At 38.3% G+C, this 22,947-nt stretch overlaps 2 protein-coding genes across 2 annotated transcripts in view; both read left to right on the forward strand.

Annotated features, from left to right (window-relative positions):
• Positions 1-6,336: 6,336 nt before the first annotated feature.
• Positions 6,337-8,912, forward strand: LOC108668827. The gene is made up of 5 exons (XM_018156079.2): positions 6,337-6,585; positions 7,146-7,222; positions 7,480-7,596; positions 8,314-8,434; positions 8,782-8,912. The coding sequence occupies exons 1-5, from the start codon at positions 6,430-6,432 to the stop codon at positions 8,848-8,850; spliced, it is 540 nt and encodes a 179-aa protein (XP_018011568.1). The 5' UTR covers positions 6,337-6,429; the 3' UTR covers positions 8,851-8,912.
• Positions 8,913-13,560: 4,648 nt separating this feature from the next.
• The window catches only part of LOC108668826 (ral GTPase-activating protein subunit beta), a 28,263-nt gene continuing 18,876 nt past the window's right edge, over positions 13,561-22,947 (forward strand). Inside the window, exons 1-7 of the mRNA XM_047881436.1 lie at positions 13,561-13,842; positions 14,562-14,720; positions 15,332-15,533; positions 15,982-16,143; positions 19,714-19,719; positions 21,597-21,705; positions 22,363-22,487. Coding sequence (XP_047737392.1) covers positions 13,762-13,842; positions 14,562-14,720; positions 15,332-15,533; positions 15,982-16,143; positions 19,714-19,719; positions 21,597-21,705; positions 22,363-22,487 — 844 coding nt within the window. The 5' untranslated portion in view covers positions 13,561-13,761. The remainder of the gene's footprint in view (positions 13,843-14,561; positions 14,721-15,331; positions 15,534-15,981; positions 16,144-19,713; positions 19,720-21,596; positions 21,706-22,362; positions 22,488-22,947) is intronic.

The raw sequence follows: 22,947 nt of genomic DNA on the forward strand, positions 1-22,947 counted from the left end.
CCTGGTGTTGGTTCTTGTTTCAAATTCTAGTAATCCTTCTGGGACCTTGTATAAGCCATGAGTATACTTGTATACTTCAATGAGGTCCCCACGGCGGCCCACACAGACGTCGATAACGGAGGCTTGGAAGCTTCATAATGTTTAATCTTTACTCATAGGACTTGCCTTTCAAGCCCGGAACTATCCTTGTTACGCATCTTTGAACACTCTCTACTAAATTTTTGTCCTTTTCAAATTTCGGTGACCACACGACGTTTCCAAACTCTAGGTTCGGGCGCACGACAGCAACAAACAACTGCTTCATTGTTTCTGCATCTAGGAACTCGAAAGAGCGTCTGATCAGTCCAAGTCGTTTATTGGCTTTATTAACTTCATTACAATTCTGCTGGCTGAATCTCTTTCCAAGTGCACACCGATGTACTTGAAGGAACCATGACTCGTTGTCCCAATGAGGAACTTGTCATTCAATGATTTAATGACAGTATCTCTGAAGAAGTCCTCTCCAGCCCAGCAAAAATCATCCACATGTATGCAGATGATGCCTGACAGGCTGACTGACAGCAAACCCTCCTTGAAGTAAAAGAACAGTGCACTGTCCAAGCTGCACATCACCATACCCATTTGTAAAAGTACTTTCTTTACTCTGAAATACCACGTGCGTGCTGCATCACAAAGACCGTAAACTGTTTTCTTCAGCTTCCACAAGAAGAAGAAGCCCTTATCAAATTCCTTTGGTGGTCAAAAATAGATATTATGGTCAATTTTCTTGCCTTGCAAGAAAGCTGCTTTAACATCCAATGAGTTACAGATCCAGCCATGTGCGGCAATAACAGTTAGGGATACTCGGAGCAAGTCTCTAGCACATGTAGGTGAATCAGTTCTCACATTTTCAAGGTCCTCTTCGAATCCCCGGGCAACAAGTCTCGCTTTGATGATAGTATGACTGTGACCGTCATTTTCCTTCTTTGTGATAACCCAACGAACAGAGAGAGATGGCTGTCCAATATTTTCAACCTCTTCAAACACTTTGTTTTCTTTCAAATTGTTGTACTCTGCTTCCTTGGCTTGTTGAGTTCGTGAATCACACACTGTAATGAGAGTCTCTGCCTCCTCTGGCACCGTACGCCATTTTTCAACTTGTTGGCACAAGACGACCCAATCCACCTCACCATTATCACGTCTGATGTTGTAGCAGCTGTCATATATTCCACCTGCCTTACCAGCTTGACTGAGAACAGTAGTGGAAAATTTATCTCCGTGCTTTGGCCAACATTAAATTTTTTGGCCAATTTTTTGCTTGCAAGCATTGCTATGAGTAGGAGTAATGTAGCCATCAACGACTTCCTTTCATTGAGCTGGTTGCTGTTGCGAAATATCATTGTCCGAATCACAGTCCACTGTAGCAGTATCACTTTGAGTGCGTTCCTGACAAGGTTGGAGTGTTGGCAGGTTCCCAGTACTGAAGTCTGCAGGTGGGTACTCTCACGTAAGATCCACCATGCTTCACCAATACTTGTTTACCATCTTTTCTGATGACAACACCAGGCCCATGCCATCTATCACTGTTAATGCTTGAAATATACACAATCTCCATTAACCCTTTCACGGGTAAGTTACCATATATGATCACTTGAAAGTTGAAATCGCATCACAAAAAGCCTCACCACGGCTTCCTGTTTGTTTTTGAGGCCTCCTTATAATGCCTCGGTCAATCCCTAATTATCTGACCATCGTTCTACCTATAGCATCACCAGCTGCAAAGTCCACAAATTGAAATATGAGCATTTAAATGAAGGTTTTGACTCAGACAATGGAATTGATGCTCTTTCCGCATTTTCTTCAAAAGATGGAAGTATCAATATATATATTTATTTATTTTGGCAACTTGATTAAATTTAATTAAATTAAATTTTTAGGTTTCTAATTTTTCATTTGCTTAAACTGAATTTTAATTATAAAGAAAAATTTTGTGTACTGATCACATTTATCGAATTCTTCAAGTGCGATTTAAACCTTCAATCGGCAAAATTTGCAAAAATTCATATAAATAAATATATTGTATAATACTTCTTACTTTCTTGAAATGGTTACTGAAATTTTAATTTCTGGATATTTCAATGCTTGCCCGCTAAAGGGTTAACCAAATCATCCACGTCCGATGTTTGTACTTGATGCAGCAATGCCCTCCTTAACTTTTCACTGGACTTGTTCTTCATGAAGTCCACCCGAGTGGCGTGCATGGCATTTAGATTATCGGCAACTATTTTGTATGGTGTCCGGTTTTACAGAGAAGGGAGCCTTCTGTCATACACGCTGGGAAAAGAAGGGTTTGTTCCAAAATCCAGCTGGTTTGGCAAGTATCCATGACAGTTCTGCAGTGCATTCCGGGCAGAGATAGCCCAGGACAAAGCTACACTTAGTTCACATTGAGTGTCATCAAGAATCTTCTGCACGCTAAGGCCCAATATATAATTTAGCCGCTCGCATACTCCATTACTCCATGGAGCTTAGGCAGCAGTGCATACCAACTTTATGGCAAAACTATCAGCAACTCCACGCATCTCATCATTGTTGAATTCTCCTCCATTGTCGGATAGAAATTGCTTTGGGGCACCAAATAAGGAAATCCAGTCAGTAAAAAGGCATTTGATGATTGTTTCAGCCTTCTTGTCACGGATCAATATAGCTCGACAGAAACGTGTAGCTAAGTCCATGAGCACCAAGAAATATGTACCAATTCTCCACACCTTCAAATCCATAGCTACCGTTTCATTAAAGGTCTTCGCCATGGACAGGGCAACAACAGGTCTTGGATGCTGTTTCTTGTATTTAATACAAGTTTCACAGTTCCTTGTCACATTGTCGACGCTCTTCAAGAGTGCAGGGTCTTCCTGTTCCATGTCAATCAGCAACTTCTTCAATTTTTCCGCTGATGGGTGTGCAAATTGCCTATGTAGCTTCAAAGCAATCTTACTTTTATCATGCGAGTCAATGTCATTCAATAAAATGCACTCAATTCGTGTCTGCAAAGGAGGAGAGCAGATGGGTAGATTGTAGTGACCCATAGTGGTAGAACCAAGTTTCACATGTTTATCAAAAACATTCATGGTGTTGTCATTCAAATTAATCACCATTCCAGCTCTCTTCATGGATGACCTACTCAGCAGCAGAGGAATGTTAGAATTGACAACATCAGTCAGTCTTCACTTTCACAGCCTTGCCGGCCAACACACATGGGAGTATGATGCACCTTGTGGCTTTCTTGCATTGACCGTCCCCAAAGCGATAAACTGAAGTACTAGTCTCGGTTCTGATTGATTTTTGTTCAGGATCTGTAAGAGTTTCCATATAGCACCGTAACCACTGTTCACCACACACAGTCTTTGAACAACCCGAGTCCAAAAGAAATTTTCCTATAGTTTCACCTAAGAGACTGTCCATTTTCCCATCCGATGCATCACCAGCAGCCATTAGAGTAATCTCTACTTCTTCATCGTGTTTGTCGTAGTAGGGCTGGTCGCAATCATCACCGTAGAGCACTGAAGAAGTTTGATGCTCAAAAGCATGAGGGCAGTCTTTGGCCCAATGCATTTGAGAAGAACAAATGGCACAAACTGAAACTGATCCATCAGGATTAAGCGGATTATTTCTACTGCTGGTAGAACTGTTACTTCGTGTAGGAATTGAAGAGTCTTGGCGGTAACTAGCAGCACCTCGGTATGTAGGCGGCATACCATACCTCCTTGACTGACCACGTGCACGACTACTACCGCCATACAGAGCTTCATTCTCAAGAACAGGTTCGACTTTTACGAATTCAGGAGAACCTGCAGCTTCACCTGTCAATAAATGGCCACTTTTGGGAAAGAGTTTCTTCAATGTTGCTCGCATGTCTTCAAAGGTCATCTTTGGTGTAGTAGACAGTGCAAGCTGGAAATGTATGTCACTCAGACCACAACTCTTGAGCAGCCTACATGCAATTATATTATTTTGCATCAGGTAGTACAACCTTACATTCTTCAAGTTTGTGATGCCATAGATCAAACTCACTTAGGCATTTGTCTATGGAACACTCTTTAGAATGGCTGTAGTTTTCAAAGGCCAAGTAAGTGTTGAAGAATTTCTAATTTTCATCTTGCTCAAATACACAGTCTAATTTATCCAACAATTTTTTCATACCATCTTCTCCTTTAATTTCATTCACTGAAAGCTCCAATGAAGCATTCTGGGTTCTGCAGGTCAATGACAAATGAATAGCAATGGTGTGTTTACTCTTGTCTTAATCCGTCAAAATAGTCCACAGCTCCACATCCTTTTTCCACTGATCATAATCACCATCTTCTTTAAACACAGGAGGAACTTTAGTTGTAATGGCTCTCGCTGAAGCCATTTTGCACACTCTGCTACCAATTGTTAATAGCACACGCTCACAAGATGCTCATCCTATCATGGTTCATGCTAGACTACTGCTGTCCCCAACAGCATTGCTGCCAACTTGCGTCACGTTACAGCCAGCCCACGCCACGTAGGCTACCAATGTTCCCCGAACCAATCAGAGAGCAGCACAAAGCCATCTCACGACCAAACAAGTGTGACGTCACAACCATTTGGCAACACCAGCAGACCAATCAGATATTAACAGTATCTCTCACTGCTGTAGCTTGAAAATCATAGGAGGAAATCAACTTTTAATATTAATATTTCAAATTTTCAGGAGAGCCCCCCCAAAAAAACTGAAATTTTGTGATCCCTGAAGGTATAGGCTTTATCCACACTTTGATGGCTGTCATGAACAAACAAATGGCTTTGGCAACAAACATGGAAGAAATGTGGCTTTGGGCTCTGTAATTGCACAATTCTCAGACCTTTAAAATGAGCCTAAAAACCATAAAAGTTTAAATTTTCAATTTTTGACCTACATGCTCTCCTTAAAGAAGAGGTGCACAGGGTGATGGTGCTATTGATCAATCAATCCATAGTTTGTGATTGGTCATGGATGCATATTTAAGGTCAAGATAAACAGCTTGAAAAGATGCCACTATCTCAAGCTAAAAGCCATACTTTGCAGCCTGCCTCTCACCCATCTAAACCTAATTCAAGTTCTTACTTGTGAATTTGACTTGAGTTACCAGACAGCCAAACTGGAAAATTATGCAGAAGCCACCTGTGAATGAGACAAAAACTAACCTCATCATGCAATATTTCACTTCATTTTAATGGTCTTTGCTAAATTCTTTGACTAATGAAAAAGACAGCCCCTATTTGCTGGCAGTTTTCAAAAATTGCCTATCAAGTGACTCTTGCTTCCCATGATTCTTAGAAAATCCTGCATAATATTGCTGATTGTTCTGACAGTTCTGAAACTCTTAATGGTATTACCTGTTGGTGGGTTGGCTAATTAGCAAACTGGAAAATCAGCAGAAGTCAACCATTATGAGAAAGTACATCCTTGGCTCATGGACCATTTTACCCATTCCTATGGTCTTTGCTTAATTTCTTAGTAATAATTGCAATGAATGACACTTTTTTCATTGATTTTTAAAAATTGTATTTGAAACTATTGTTTCTACCTGAAATTTTAGGGAAAATTCTATCCAACATTCCCAAATGCGCTGAATAGCCTGCTCATTAAGTAATAATGTCACTTGTTTGCTTTAATCGCAAATTCACTAAAAACTTAAAAGCAAAGAAAACTCCACAAAAAATGTTGCAATCATGACTGTACTAATTACTGATTTATCTGTGTTCTAGAATTTTCGAACTGACGATGGAGCTGGACTCCGAAACGTTTTCTTTAAAGATACTATGAATTTTTGTGGAGTTTTCTTTGCTTTTAAGTTTTTAGCCTGCTCATTATAATGAATTTTTGAATATAGCCAATGGCAATAAATTCATTTATTCCCATTTTCCTGTTACAGACATTGTAACAATATATACCTAAATTCTCACCTTAAACAAGTTTGTACCACCATAGTAGTGCACCTGGTTACACAATTAAGATGGTTTACAGTTCCTTTATTTTCATGAAATTAATTTTTTGTATGACTCTACTAAATATATCCGCAAACAGTGCCTATGCTGCATTCAAAAGAGAAAGTTCATCTGCTTACTCAACTTTGGTTATTTTGACACATTTTATAGAAAACTGTTTCTTGTAACTTAATGATTCAGTTTATATACATGTTTAATAATTGATTAGATCAGAGATAAATTTAACTTTGTTAAATTGATTTGTAAGCTAAGTTATTCACATTGAGACAAGAATAGGTAACCTTTCTATAACTATACATAGGTAGATATTTGATTTATCAATAGTTTCATTGATACAAGTTATTGCTTGGCTTTCAATTTGGCCAACTTTTTTACAGGAATTCTCTTCATTAGTGACATAAAGTACTTCAAAATAAAGCTTAAATCTGCTTAGTAATAATGCCCCAAAAAAGGAAATTAAATTATTCTTTAGCTTTGGAAGCTCCTCTGATAATCAGAAATAGTATTTTGTTACTTGGACGTTGCTTAGCCCTCACAGATGATGATCCCAAAGTCAGAATCACCAGACTCATTTTCAATGACTTCCTCAAAATGGTGAGTTGAGAATTTGAGAATATAATGCAAGAACACTGCTTGATGTGTGGGAATGTATAATGTATGTGGGACAATATATAGGCTTATATACAATACTGCTTAATATGGAGGAAAATTAACATTATATAAATACAAGTAGGAATACTGCAGGGTATATGAAAAATTAACAAGGTGTTAACACCTTTAAGAATACTGCTTAATTTGAAAAAAATACAACATGATGTAAACATAAATGTAAGAATGCTATGTATTTTGGGTTTGATTGAAATGACTATGTATGTGCCCAATCTTGTTGAAACAATGCATCATTTCGGCAGTACTAAGGTTGATGTGTTGTAAGATTCTTTCATATTAGTTGAAATGCAATTTACAATATGACCGAACAAGCAAGCATGAATGCTGAGTGACCCACATCATGTCAAGTCAAAGAATGTCTTCTCTTCATGTTATTTGGTTGCTATCATGATTTTAATTTGAGTGTCAATAATATTTTTCATATATCAAACTAACATTCTCATGCATACAACAGTCATACAATATTTATATAGTTAATTTTACAGCACTTCCGCCACTACGCTGACATAGTTGTTCATGATGAAAAAAAGCTTGCAAGAACTGGTGATGTCGTCCTACTCAGGTGAGTGTTTCTTAGAATTTGACGTCATCTCCACATTTAACATAAGGTTGCGGTGACAAATCTTATAAATAGCAAGCAGTTCGAGCAAAAAAAACTTTCCAGTTACATATAACTGGTAGTGAATCATTTCTCATTTATATATATTTAATTATCATATTGCACTTTGGTTCCCTTTTCTTATTTCTGACACTAATATGGCTAACTCAACCCCAATGTGGCAATTTTGTTTTCTTGTCTGTATAAGATGATTATTGCAGGAAACTGCGCCAGCCGCTGTCCCTTGAGAAGCGCCACGAGATAATCAAAGTGGTGTACCCGCTCGGCGACATCACTGATCCTCTCACGGGCAAGAAATGCGTTCTGGCCAAGTACAGGTGCGCCGTGTCGTCCATAAGTAATGTTCTAAACTTGAATATTGTTTAGGCAGTAGACAAGTAGAGCATCGTGCACAACTGCATTTTATACATAATATATTATACAAATATATTGTATCAGATCAAGAAATGAAAATTGAACTGGCGACTGAAAAGTCTATGTTCTATTGCTCGAACACTTACTAGTGACGTTGATCGAAAGTTATTCGTCCGTGCGTTGCGCTCCATAAAGCATCCAATCAAATCAAATGATGACGAATGCCGTGCGTTGATTCTCTACAAATGTGGCATTTGTAGAGATGGTTTAAACGTTTTTGAAGCTGCGCTTATGTGGGCCTGGTTTATTCATTGCAAAACTTATAAAAGTCGCTTTTGAACCAGTTTGATGCACTGCCAAGTATTAGTGTATTAATTTTTTGACACATAAACTTATATTCACAGGAAACCGTTCCCAAATTCTTAGAGCAATTTTGGCAAGACTGATAACTATGTTGTAACCGTGGAAAATCAATGTCTGTTGATTCTGTGTGTATTTTTATCTGGTGAGTTAAGTTGTGTAAAGAGTACTACCTATTGCTATTTCTTTTACGAGCTATGCGTTTGAAATGAAGCTCGTTATGTTCAAAGTTTGTTCCTTTTAAATGTGTAGAGAGAGATTTGCTACGTTACAAGTTAGCTGGTTGTAGACGTGTCATTAGATATTGTTTGCCATGACAGGAGCGACGTGCAGCTCATCGATGACTTCTACGGCCGCGCCCCGGACGCGCCTGAGGGCTTCGACTACGACAAGGCGCCTGACCGAGGCTGGCAGCAGGGCAAGAAAGACTGGAGTCACAAGGTTGGGGGCTACTACTTACTAACTGCCATATATGAATCTCCATGTATCGATGTTGCCCTACAATAGTTCTTAGAGTTCTGTGATTTGTATTTTTCTTTCAAAGCATCATGCTTTGTTCTATGTAAAGTTTTTCTTTTTCTCGCTTTGGAAAAGCATTAAAATTTTCAGCACATTTAAATCTAAGTGACAACTTCTACCTACAGTGCTAACTACCCAACCCTTCTAAAGGTCTTTACATAGCTTGAAAATTCACGCACGAGTTACAACGTAAAACTATAATTACGGAATATTGATTTTCGATATTATGGTTTTCAATTTATGTAAATCTCTTGCGCCTGTATTTGCAGGAAGGATACAAGAGATGGCACGAGTTCGAACCCAGTCACCCGTTGCACAAAGACCCTGCCGCGTCCTGAGCCCACCAGCTGTGCTTGTAAATTCATCCATGTAAATTAATAAAATAAACTAAACACATTTACTTATGCAGTTTTAACATCACGGTATTTATCTTGCGTGAATTTATTTGTCTACCTCTACCGTCCACTATGACTTGTCTGTTCGTGAACGTGTTCACACTCATGGCCTCAACGAGTTCGCCTGTAAGTCTGTACCACATGTCAGGGATGCGGAATTCCCTCATGATGGAGTTGCATTAGTATTTCCAATTCACGCTTATGGCCCTTAATAGTTGTTCCCTTTGCGTGTTCTAGTAGACAATCAGGAATCTTATACAAACCTTGATTGTACTCAAGACTTATATGAGGCTGCCGCGTTTACGATGCTGCTGCAGTTTCAGAAGCATCTTAATATTTATACTTTTTTTGTAGGACTTCTTTACGGCCAAAATTAGTATTGTTTTACGCCTTTAATACTCCCAACTTAATTTTTCCCGCATCAAGTTTCGGTGAACAGGCAATTTTTCCTGGCCCAGATGCGGTTACCAACACCTTCATATAGTTTATGTAACTAAGTACTCGTAAGAAAGTCCGATCAGTCTCAGCAGTTAATTTACTTCAATAACTTGCGCTTAAATGTGTTGAGAAAGCTTCAGAACCTTTTAACCCTCCTTATGTCTTCATTTACGGCATACGCCCTATGCCATCTGGTCATAGTCTGAAATGTGGGTCATTTGACCCGATGACTACAGGAGGGTAAAACGTTAACTCCTAATAACTCGTTTTATTTAAATAAATTTATATTGTAAGTGCAAAAGTATGCAACCTGAATCTGGAAATGAATAATTTGATTGTGTCAGCTTTGGAGTTGAGGTCAATTGTTGCCTATTGATTACTAAAAACATTGGACATTTTCTCAGGTTACCAATTCACCGTTTCAATCTAGCTGTGCTTTCCCCACTTATTTCAGCGGTTTACACTGTAATGTGATTTATACTTGTAAATTTTCAAACTCAGACCTTTATTTAAAACTAATACGTCATGTCAGTAAGTTTTCTACTGCATTATGAACAAGTGGAGAAGTAGGTGCGGCGAATTAACGTGCTCTGTCGACCGAAATAGGGGAAAATGCTAGAGCTCTCTGCCGTCTCTCGTGAACGGAAGAGATTTTGCACATAATATGTCTGAAAAGCTGTATGAACAGGTAACTGGCAACTGAAGTTAAGGATATAACTTCTTTCCAAGGCTTTGGTTGTAGAGGTAGAAAAAAAAATCGAACCATATCTGACCACGTCATACTTGGCACCAGTTCTAAATTTAAATAAATGTTCAAAATTATAAATAGATTTCCGTGGTAATTTTATTTGTGAAACAATATTTAATCGAACAAATTACTACGCTTTAGAGTGCTTTCTCGAAAACTAGGCTGAACGGAAATTAATTAAAGAATGAACATAAAATAATTGAAATCGCAACAACGGGCAGGGTGGCCCAGTGGTTCCAGCAAGATTGGCGCAGAGAGGCGCGGGATCGATCCCAGCTCTGTGCGTCAGAATCTGCAAGGAGGCCGGGCGGTTAAGCACAGCAGCCGAGACGCGCAGAATTGTAGCAATGAGTTGCGAGTTCGAGACCGCAAAATGCTGTGAATGTTCTGCGATGTTAAGAATCGGCGACAGGCCTACGGCCTAATGAACGCTGGAACCGCTATTATTATTTATTATTAAGCTCGGAGTAACTAAGAGAAAATAACTGAAGTCGAAAGAAGGTCAAGTACGTGTTGACCTTATTTCGTAATTAATTAATCGTCACTTATTTGACATGATTAATTATTAATAAGAAAGAGATACGGCAAAAAGTATTCAATTTCATTTTAATGCTACGTTCATCAAATTGCCTAATAAAATGATACTTTTTCGAAATATATTGGGATTATTCCTTTCGAAACAGTCTAAAAACACTATTAAAGTAAATAATAAGATGACACACAGGTTCCTGGGCCCCTGGCTGTGTAATAAATCCGGTTTAAACGAAAGTAAATGGCTTTGATTGCAAGTTGCAACTATCTAATCCGCCCTTCCGGCTCCCGCAATGTTGTTTTGCTGCTCTTGTTCTTGTGTCTTGTGAGAGAGGTCACTAAAAATGCTTTTGCTCCTGAGTCCTGACAGGCTGACAATTGACGAACTCGGTCTCAGTATTAAGGCTCCTAATGTTATTGACTAGCATGCCCAGTAATTCTTCATACTTTTTTGTCTGAATTTGATTACCTAATTAGTTTTAAAACGATTAGAGTTAACTGTTAAGACAATGAATCTTTCCCACCCACCCGTCGGCGTCACTCGGCGGTCGGCCATCGCCCCGATGCGATGCCTGATAACTTATTCTAGCCTAGTCACTAGTGACTAGTGTCAGCCTGATTTGAGCTTTTGAGCGATGGTGCACAATGCACGGCTGCACGCAGACTAAACACTAAAGCCTAAAGCCTAAAGGCCCTTTACCATGGTAGGCTTTAGTGCACCATCTAGGTAGCTTTTTTTTTGTAGCATAAAGCAAGTTAAGAAATCATACATTTAGGTACTACGTACGGTACTAGCCTAGTAGTAGCAGTAGGCTAGGCTAGGTAGTAGTTACCTCTAAAAAATCCCTGAAAAAAGTGTGAAAAGTGAAATTTTGGGAAATTACATCTGCAGATCTGCTGAGCTGAGGCCTGTAGCAAAAAAATATTTGCCATAATAAAAAATTTTACTTACGTAAAAGTTGCACACAGGTGTTGGTTTAAAAGCGCTATTGATGGAATTTGTGTACATCATTAAAAAAAATGGCTGCTATTAGCCTATTTCTGCAAGATGGGGTAATAAGAAACCTCCCCTGGGCAAGGGGTAATAAGGGAAGGCCAAAGACACCCCTAAAAATGCATTTACAGTACCTAGAGGCTAGAACCTTGATTAGCAAAAGCTCCAGTTAAGGGGACCGTCTAACCTAAATTGGAGATAGCCTATAACTCCTAAAGTTATTATCCGATCATCATGAAACTTCACATTCAAACGTAAAATGTAAAAATAAAAACATTTTACTTATACCGTTGGATGCGTCAAAAAGTAAGCTTTAAGATGAGCCCAAAAAGCGGGAAACGCCAAAATTGAAAATTTAGGGGTAGACGGTCCCCTTAACAAAAAAATTGATTAGCAACAAAATTTTTTAATACATTTACCTTGCTCATCACAAAAAAATCCACTTAATGATCAATTAATGCATCATTGGTCAATGACTAGTGATGAGTGACCATTGGTGACAATCATCATTGGTCAATTATTGACCAAAGATGATTGGTCACCAATTTTGTGATGATAACCAATGGTCATCACACAATTGTGCATAGAATGCCTGGCCATAGAATTGTGTACCAGGGAACATAGAATGAAAGGTAAATAACCTAAAGTCTAAACTATGATTTATTTCTTCTAAAAATATGAAGGTTGTTCCTTTCTATTTCTGGTATGTCATTTTACAAATTTTTTTGTTATAGTGAATTCACTTGAAACAATTGAAATGGTATGAAATTATAGGCTGTCCTGTAAACTTACATATACAGAAGAAATGATGTATGTAAATGGCTGGCTGCATGGCTCAGCCTGGCTGGCTGCTGATATCAAGCTTGCAGTGGACAAGGTCATTGTAAATGCTCAATGGCATGTTCATGGAATCTAGTATGGAATATATCTACTTGGCGAGCCGCGACTGAATTTTTCGAGCCGTGGTTTTATGGATTTGCCAGCCGTGATTCCATTTCTACGAAGTTTGCGAAGTGCAAACCGCGATTTTTTAATCAAACAAAAATTTATGACATTCGAGCCGCGAGATTTCATACCTACTGAAATTATATGATATTAGAGCCGCGATATTTCAGACAAAAATAGGACTTTTCCAGACTAGCATGGAATCATGGATACAGTAATATCACATCAATAATACTGTAATGTATGGATGTTGTATATCAATGGTGACAAATCTGACAATCAATAAAGGAAAAATATATCAATAAAGGAAAAACAAGTAAAAATCACAGAAAATGTCATTTATTCTACATCTACAAGATCATCTATAAAGAAAGAGGAAGACTTCAGTCTTCAGAGTACTCTGTAGTCTGTACTGTTTGTAATGGATGAGATAAGTACACTTTGCATGATTCAAACATTTTAAAATTAGGTTCTATTTCAAGTGTCCCAGATTACCCCATTCTTAGGGGTAATTCAGGATGCTTTTATTTTGCATCTGTCACCTTACAAGTAGCATGTGGAATTTTTTTGGAGATACCATGCAATAGCCCTTGCAAAGAGCTTTAAAATGAGCCTAAATTTGTTTATGAAATGTTTCATGGTAAGAGGTTATTAGCAAAAAATGCTCAAAACCATCTCTTATTACCCCATTTGATGGTATATATTGAAATATATATTATTTAAATCTATTATATATTCACATTATTTGTAATGTGTTATGCACTTATGTAAAAATACTAGAAAATTATAATAGTCAATTTTGCACTCTTTCCCTGCACATCATGTCAATTCTGGGACTATTCTGCTACTATTCTGTTCCTTTTGGATAATTTTGCTATTCTTGTAATTGTAAGGTTGTATTTAATTAGTAGCAGGTTAACTTTGCCAGCATGAAAAGCCAACATGAAGCTAATTGCAAGGTTCATATGTTCACTTAACCCTCTGTGTTCTGACAGGACCTCTCACTCCCAGGTCTTTATATCTAAATAGCATTGTCAATGGCTAATGTATCTGCAGACATAAGGTTGAATTAGCATTTCCTTTAGCCTTTAGGCAACTGCATTCAATTTTATTTCATGTAATTCCTGTAGCTGTCATCTTTTTCAACCTATCTACAGCAAGTCTGCTGCCTTGTTGGGAGGCTAGACCTCCTCTTTAAATGATGTACAGTGAATGGTCGTCAGATATCATGCCCCAGCAGGGGTGGCTGGGTGATGAGGCTGCCATCAGTGCTTTCAAGGTAAGAGAATTTAGCTCCTAACAGTTTTACATGCTTACAACTCAATTCCAATTGACTCATTGATTATGAATTAGTAAATGCTACTTTGTTTGAAATAGTGCTCTAATGCTCTTTAATGGTTTTCTAAAAGTTTTCATAAGTCTTCAGTAATGAAAAGTATGATATTAAGTTATTATTTAATCAAGGCACAACCAATGTAACACATTTTGGTAGTCTAAAATTAGTGTGTAATAAGGTGATTTACATCTTACAGATATATTTAAGATTTTTTTACATTTTCAATTGAAAATACTTTTTACTAACTCTGGTAATTCTGGTAAATTTGTGTCTGGAGGATAAATTAATACATTACTGTATATATATGAATATTTGCCTGTGTTGTTTGAATCTGACGTGAAATTTAAAAAGAACCCTTTGTGAATATTGATTCCCAAAGATGGGTAATGAGATATGGTTGTATGAATGTAATCTGGATGGAAAGATGCTGTCTTACAGATCTATGTTGATTTTAATTAACAAATGTATGAATTGTAACCATTGCAATCCTCTAAAGATCTATGCAACTCTTATATGTACTGTTTTGATGTATACCTGCTAATAATGTTGCAACAACTTACTAAGGGCTTAATTAGCAGCTTTGGATGAGTTATCAGTGTTGAGTTGTACTTGTGGCAAATTTTTTCTTCTGTTATCATAGCAGATATTTTTTCACCAAGCAGACAGTCCTACCATGGAAAGTGAGCCGAGATTTTGTTGCTGGAACTGCCAAGCATCTAGCAGGCGGCTTGAGTGGCCTCAGCAAGCCTGGCTCAGCAGCCACAACAAACCTTCACCCCAGTGCCATCACACATGACAAGCAACTCAACATTATTATGCCGGTCATTCACTTCTCTGTTTAGTTTTGCTGTAATGCCTTGTGTTATATGAGGAAAATATATATATATGACACTATTATTCATATGTCATTAAGGGCCCTGTGAAAATTTTTACTTCACTCTGTTCAAATTCATATGATGATCCAATGAAATTAATTTTGAGCCATGATAAGGTTTTGCTTGTACTAAATGATATTAATTATTTCGAATATTTGTGTCTAACAGAAAATTTTAAAACATTTACTTTTATGATGACTTATGTGAAAGCACTAAAATTCTAACATTAAGTTACATATCAAATTACACTTCATTTTGAGATTGATTTTTTTCTCTTACAAGAAATTGTCTTGCAAATCTTTAATTCCCTGGCTATTAGAATTGGTTATAGGCAAGTTTCCAGACAAATTTATTTCATCTTTTATTTCTATCTTCTGGATTATAGAGACTCTTGGACTAGTCCCTATCCTGCCAATTTTCTTGTTGTTTACTAGTTATCATCTGTAATTTATATTTGAAGCTGATGTAAAAACCATGCTAATATCTACATCATAGAATTTTACCCTAAAATTTCCTCCTAGAATGAAGCTCATTTCGTTTTTTTTTGTACACCATAGGCCTTGGGTTATGGCTTGAGCTTCCCCCTGTCGGAGCTGGATGTTCTGCGTGACTGTGTGTCAGTTTACTGTGACTGGCTCACAGCTTTCCTGCCCAACCCTAAAGCCTGCGTGCCACAGCCTATCATTGATGATCCTAACCACTATGCTGCCATCATCATCAGCCACTTCTACTATGTCTTCGTGCCTAGGGGTGGTGAAGGTGTGTGTCCCTTTCATTCTTGCAGGAATTCTTAAGCATTTGTCATCTGTAAATGTCATGAATGGAAGCTATGAAGAGCAACTTTATAATCCAATCAGTCATTGAAATTTGTTAATCCCCTATCAGAATGAAAAAAAAAAATTGTTAAACACGAGCAGCAATTGACAGTTTAATGCCTGGTCAACTCGGTAAAGTATAATTATTTGTAGCATCAAATATGCTACCTATATGCATCTATCCATGAAAAATTATGTCTTGGCAAATCTAGGGATAACTGCAGATCTTTAAACAGGAATCACACCCAGCAACTTATGTCCTGAATTCCAGAAGCTCTAGATTACGTTTAAATGTTTAATTTCTGGCAATTACGGTACCACTACGAGCAATAAACTTATTTTGTTGTTGAAGTTTGCTTCTAAAATTCGTTTAAAGTTTGTGTGCATAACAGGAGCGGAAGTGAACAAGCAAGCAGTGCTGTGTCATCGCGTGCTGCGCATGCTGCAGACTGTAGCGCAGAGCAGCACGAGCATGTCAGAGGAGACGTGGCACACGCTGCTGCTCTTCCTCCTGCACATCAACTCTGCGCTTCTCGCCCCTCCTTCCACAAAAGGTATGTCATGTTAATCATCTTAATTTCTATGGTCTTGTTTTTGTTTAAGATTCTTGTTGTAAGCAACGGATTTTACTCCTCTATATTCACATCACTCGGTTAGATATTGATCCCGATTCTATTGGTTAGATATTACTTTCCATATTTCATTATTATTTCAATACATTCCTGAAAAATAAACTCGGCTTACATCTGATTATGGTCTCCCTCTGAATGACGTTGAAGTAGGAGGGTAATTGAGTCATAGCATTTATGTTACAATGTCAGTTAATTAGTCTGATGATTCTCGTGTCAGGAAACATGTTTTGCACGAGTTGTACTCATGTCTGCATTTATAACGATATTTTGAGTGGTTTCACTCGACGCGTTTCTCGACGCGAGGCAGTGAACGCTATGGGGCCGTTTTGTACCATAATGGCGCATTGCAAAATCGTTGTTAATGAATTTATATCACTTGTTTGCTTAAATCGCAAATTAACTAAAAATTTAAAAGCAAAGAAAAGTCCACAAAAATTCATATCTTTATAGAAAACGTTTCGGAGACCAGCTCCATCGTCAGTTCGTAGAATCTAGAATCACAAAACAACAAATCGTTGTTGTATGATTTGCAAGAAATTGCTTTTTCTTGTATTATCTTTTTCCAATGCGATGCATTACTCAGAGAAATTGAGACTATAATAAAACGACTCTCTTCACTTTATTCTTTTTTTAGCTGTATTTTCAATGCTACCCCCTCTGCCGCTTATCCCTGTCAAGTGGGATGATTTGTTTGCTGTATATTATTGTGGCAGATACAAGTTATACCCGCGGTCCTGTGCTGTACCTTCATCAATTTGTTGTCACGAGTATCATTCCTTGGAATGAATGTGAATGTTTGCTTTATGGTTATTGGTTACCTACTGTTAGATTTATTAGCGTCGATGTCAGTAATACATGAGTAGTTGCAATGTTGCATGTTCAACTCGGGTTCTTTGCTCTCCTATGCAGTTATTAGAATGATTGTTTCTAGTACATTCGCTGAAGTAATTTCGTCGGAAGAAGTTTTGCACGTGGTTGAGTAGTGATTTTATAGTCGATTGCAATTTTAACAGCACGGGTGTAATTGGTCTTGCATGCATTGAATGCTTGCATACAGCAACATCAAGATTTCCATCCCTTTTGCATCGTTTCCTAGAGGCAGCTCGCAATTAGCAACTTTTTGATTATTTTCTTCGTTTGGTTTCAACCTTACATAACGTACTGAACGTACTTACTTCAGATCTTGCCAGGGCTTGTCATATGAACGATCACTTTAGTTTGCTGGTGAGAACGATCGTCGCGTGTTAGCTTGCTGTAATATACTGGAGGGAATATATATAGTTACGTCATCAGCTACTGAAGAAATAGTTTTATCTCTAGGCTGAAGAAAACGACTTGTTTTGAATTCATATTTTATTGGTCATTTTTAAGATTATTTTCGTGACCGAAGCTTTAATCGTCGAACATATTATGAGCGTCCCGTACATTTGGATTATTGCTATTATGTTACATTACGTTACACTATTAACGTGCTGTGGTGATGGGTCAGTTCTGGGGGACCCATCATACGAGGCCGCGTCACCGCCATCCCCCGCCACGCCACCACTCCTACACCCCACCACCACCACCACCACCACCACCACCACCACCGCTGGTGGGCTCACCCCCCCTGCGGCGGTGGGCTCGTTCTCGCGCGCTAGTTTCTCGCGCAGTTTTGCCTCCCAACAGCCGCGCAAAGCGGCAGTTCCTCCTCCTCCTCCTGCGCCTCCTGCAGATGCTCAGGGTACTGCCACTGCCTCCCTCATGCCATCCCTGACAGCTTAGCTTACTGAGGGATGTCATCCTACTAAATATTTTGCGCTAGCTTTCCATTCCTCAGCATCCTACCCAAGTCCTTAGCCGAAAGGCGTACAGCTTTTTCATTCACGCATTTATGCCTAACTTTAGCCCGCTTCAGTGAACATAATCGGCATCTCAATATCTCTTCTTCCCTCTGAAATTGACCGTAAATTGCAGGGTGATTAAGGCTTGATGTTAGTGGCTGTTACTAGGAGCCCATTTTAACCTACCCGTACCGTATTCACGTATACCGCAGTATTAAAAAACATTAAATTTCATATTGAAATTCGTATGTAATATAATGATTCCAGTCATCTCAACTTACATTGCCGACTCTTTTTTATCTAAATTAGCATAAAAAATGTGCTATAAAGTACAGCCCCTAACATGGACTTCACTACCGTCACAGAACTAAAGCGCCGTTAAAATCCATCACAATTTATAACACTTTGCGCCGCTTTTCAATACTTCGCAAGGTATTGTTAACCCTCGCTTCGAGTCGCCAAACCAGTGTTCCCTATAATAAACCATATTTCGTGATAATATTATTTCATAATGGCCTGGGCAAAAGGAGATTACCCGAAGATTTTTCTTCAAGTCGTTCAGCATTGAATTCACTATCAATCAGAGGGCCAATAATTTAATGGGCGGATCGTATAGATGATCTCACTTGAGGTCATCTTACACGACCGAGTTCAAAAAAGATCATGCAGAGAGTTTTGAATCTTTCAACTACTAGGAGCTTGTGCACCTACACGATTAAACTCATGATACTGTCAGTGCAGGGAAACTCGGTCTGCCTGAATTATTATTTTTTGAACCTCTGAGTGTTGTTAGATTTGATCCCAATCGTTCAATAACCTGCTAGTAATCTCATACTAGATCAAATTAAAATTAACTGATATGTTAATTATCCGTCTGTATATACTAATTTTGTACTATATGCAAGCGTATCCATACAGATCCTCTCATTATTTACGTATATCCTATAGGTACATGTGAGAGCGTATCCTAGCTCCCCTGGACCTCTCATAAGATCGCCTTAATTCTCACGTATTTTCTATTAAAAATTTGATTTTCACGCGGTAAATTTGCTTAGTGATATTTTACCATTGGTATACAAGTTTAATAAAAAATAAGCTGTCTTTATTTTGGCAGGTACTGACGTTAAAAATTGGGCGTGTTAAAATACGTCGATTTTAAAACGCGGTCTCTTCAACTTTCGCTGCTTATTTGCAAGTTAAAGTTTCTATTTCATATGTTCACACGCTTGATGAACTCATTTTCTTCAGGCTCTGCTAAATTTTTTATTTATACCATACTGAAACTTGCGTTTTAATAATTATTGCTTCTACGTTACCTACTAATATTTTCTTTTAGATTGATACGCTCCTGCTCCGCAAAATCCAGTTCTTCGGTCTTGCCAAGACAATTCGTTCCCCAGGAAACTTTCTTCCCCAAGTTCAATGTTTAAAGTTGTCGACTTCTTAGTGGGTCTGCAGGGCTAACTTTAAGTGTTGGCAAAAATGTTCTCTGACTCAACTATTGATTTACGCAAGCCGAGGTATGAACGTATTTCTGATATTGCATGTTCATGGCGAGTTGACCGGCAAAGGTTTATTATCTTTCGTATAATTTCAGTGCTTATTACTAATGCTTTATATTAATGATCTGCTTAATTTCTTCTCATCGCTGGTTGCTTCCTGGATACAGCCCGAGGTACGTCCTACTTCTGTACGTTATTGTGCTCTTGCGTAACGTCTTCACTCAAAATCTGTGTGTGTGTCTGTATAGTGTGCAATGTGTGGAGTATTCTGTGTGGAGTCATTCGAAAGCATGATGTAACGAAATTGTTTAGCAGCTCTCTAAACTATTATGAAAAGTAAGGGTCAATGCGAGGGAGGGACGGATTACTTTTGTTAGCTGCAATATTCGGATGCATGTTAGTCCATCATGTTCCCACTGACTGACTGTTTCTTCTTGATATGTTTTCATGTAGTTTTATATACAAATTTTGCATTCAGTGTAGAGAATATGTTAATTCTTTAAAAGTTGTATCCCTGATTATTTTATATATGAAGCTTCGTACCGCCACTCAAGTTAATTTGTATAGATGTTTGTTATTATTGTTGTATTAAAAGTATTTGTTATAAAAGGCTTCCTGTAAAATTGATTTGAATTTAATTCTATCTTGCATGAAGCGTGACATGGTGTGCAAAACAGAGTTACTTCTTACCAGATGTTTGCTTGTAGTAATAATGCAGCAAGCCACGGCGTGACTATTATTTATTCAATTATTTGTAACAACTGTGGTCCAATGACCTCGTTCGAGTCTACAATCCGAGTCTACAAATATCGAGTCTACAAAAACTTCCCACAACGCTTCTGCAGTAACTTAGAAAAAAAATATAACTCAGTACCCGCTGCAGTGAGTGACAGAGAGCGCATTTTCTCGTCGACGAAAACGTGAAGTCACGGACGGACATACAGACGGACATGGCGAGCACAATAGTGCATTTTTTTCATAAATGAGAAAATGCGCTAAAAGGAGTTCTAATTTTTAAAACGAGTTTACGATGCATGACTTTTGTAATGAGTTTTCTACCGTTATTAAGTCTAACTAAATTTGTGGTGTGTGTGTTTGTTGTATCCTCAATAACTGATATGACCAAGTTGTTTAATATTTTCGTGACCCAAGAATTATGTTTTTCAAATGCGAGCATAGTGTGAAGATATTTTTATTTCCATCCAAAAGAAATGGTGTATTGTACTGTATTTCTGACTGAAGTTCTTGAATATGATCATTAAAACCAATGTATATATAATACCGTACTATCCTTTTTCGCTAAATTATGTAAGATTGTATGCAAATTTTAATGCGAAATAACAAGGAATGCGTAAATTGTTAACTATGATCGTAAATTGGCCATTTTCGTGCATGACTGACATGTATTGTGAGCGATACATGAAGATTTGTTGTTTGGTGTGTGTGCTCCGTTGCTGTCAGTGTTGAGAAGCTTGGAGCAAATCAATTCGGTAGTTCACCACAACTCTTACTTTATACATCCTCCCAAACCTCTTTATCTTCACTATATTTTGAAACACTCCTGTTAACTTTTACGCTTTGATTGTTCGGTGGCATTCGTGCGAGGTTGACGTCAAATGTGGCTGTGGATAAACGAAAAATCAACGGCGTTCGAGCATGGAGAATGAATGAGAAATGTTGGTGTTATTTGTGAGAAATCAATGAAATTGTCTAGAGGAAATGTACGTGAGTCCTGTTCAAATGCGTTAGCTCCCGATGACGAATTCTTTGAAAGAGTAGACACAAACGGTGACGTCATACACTTGGTACACATGGTGTGTCTAATGCATTACACAAGATAACGATCGAACAAACAACCTGACATTCTAGAGTGTACTGAAGGCTAGCATTACATTAGAAAGTCATGTAGATTCTATACATCTATTTATTTCTATGCACTTTCATAACTAGTTATACAACGGGTTCTCGTCGAGCTTGTTCTAGTTCACATAGCTTATATTCCGTATTGTTCCTCGCAACGGAAATAACGAGTTTGTTTTTAACGGTACAGACGACGCTGGAGAGCAGCTATGCGAGCGCGTGCTGAGCGTGCTGTTCGAGACGTGGCTGCTGGCGTGTGATAAATGCTTCCCGCCGCCCCCACTCTGGACTGCGCTCAGGTGCTGTCCATAATATACAATATACAATACCAATGCATGTACTTAGTACTCGCACATTTGTACTTAAGGTTTAGGGCAAATCCTTGCCTTCAAAGTTCGGTGCACATCCTTGTAGCTTTGTGTCTGGGCGCATACTTCTACTCAAGGGTCGAGCAACATCCTGGTACTCGAACTTCAGGGTACAGTAATTAAAGTATTAAAATGTAGATCATACAACTAAGAAAATTTCTTCATCCCGTGGTTTCTTATTTTATATAAATTATGACATACTCGACCTTTTAGAAGGGTCGAGCGCAAATAATATATTTAATTTGGAAACGAATGTGGCTAACAAGTTTTACTAGAACAAGAACAATTGTGGCCTCAACGTTACTAGATGAGGTAGAGGAGCATTTGTGTAAGTGTAGAGGCAGACTATAGGAGGTAGAGGACCATTTGCATGGCTGTAGAGGAAGACTAGAGGAGGTAGAGGTCCATATGTATGGCTGTAGAGGCAGACTAGAGGAGGTAGAGGAGCATATGTATGGCTGTAGAGGCAGACTAGAGGAGGTAGAGGTCCATATGTATGGCTGTAAAGGCAGACTAGAGGAGGTAGAGGCAGCCTAGAGGAACTAGAGGATGTAGAGGCAGTCACATGACATGAGCCGCTAATAACAGGCAGGGGTGCACGGAGTGGAGGCACAGGCGGGGGCTGGTGCAGCAGTGGGGGCGCGTGTGTTCAGCCCTCACTGCCAAGCTCCTGCTCTTCATGTATGGTCCTCACTACACACACAGGCTCGCCGGTCAGTCCACACAAGTGTATTCTCAAACACACATGTCTTACACAAGCGTATTCTCAAACACACATGTCTTATACAGTCGTATTCTCAAATGCGCATGTCTTACACAATCGTATTTTCAAAAGTGTAATACTTTTTCAACTAAATCCCAACCCTGCTCACCCAGTATTCTGTAACATAAAATTATTTTAAGTCAATCATCTTCTCTACCACATACTTCTAATACAATTGCATCAAAAGTCATGACAAATATGTCGAATGACTAATATTGAAACAGAATGGCCTATTTTAATAAAGGCAATCCGAGTATCCCGTTTATACTATACCTCTTGTTATTCAAAATTAAGCTGATACTTTTGTGAGTTACTCTTCTTCTGGATTCGCTCTTTCCCTAATAAGTTATAACAATAGTGAATTATTCTAAACTCCAAATTCTAGTTTGTGTTCTTAATTTCCCCGAAAA

The sequence above is a fragment of the Hyalella azteca genome, unplaced genomic scaffold, assembly GCF_000764305.2.
Source record: "Hyalella azteca isolate HAZT.00-mixed unplaced genomic scaffold, Hazt_2.0.2 contig7971, whole genome shotgun sequence".
Taxonomy (NCBI): Eukaryota; Metazoa; Arthropoda; class Malacostraca; order Amphipoda; family Hyalellidae; genus Hyalella; species Hyalella azteca.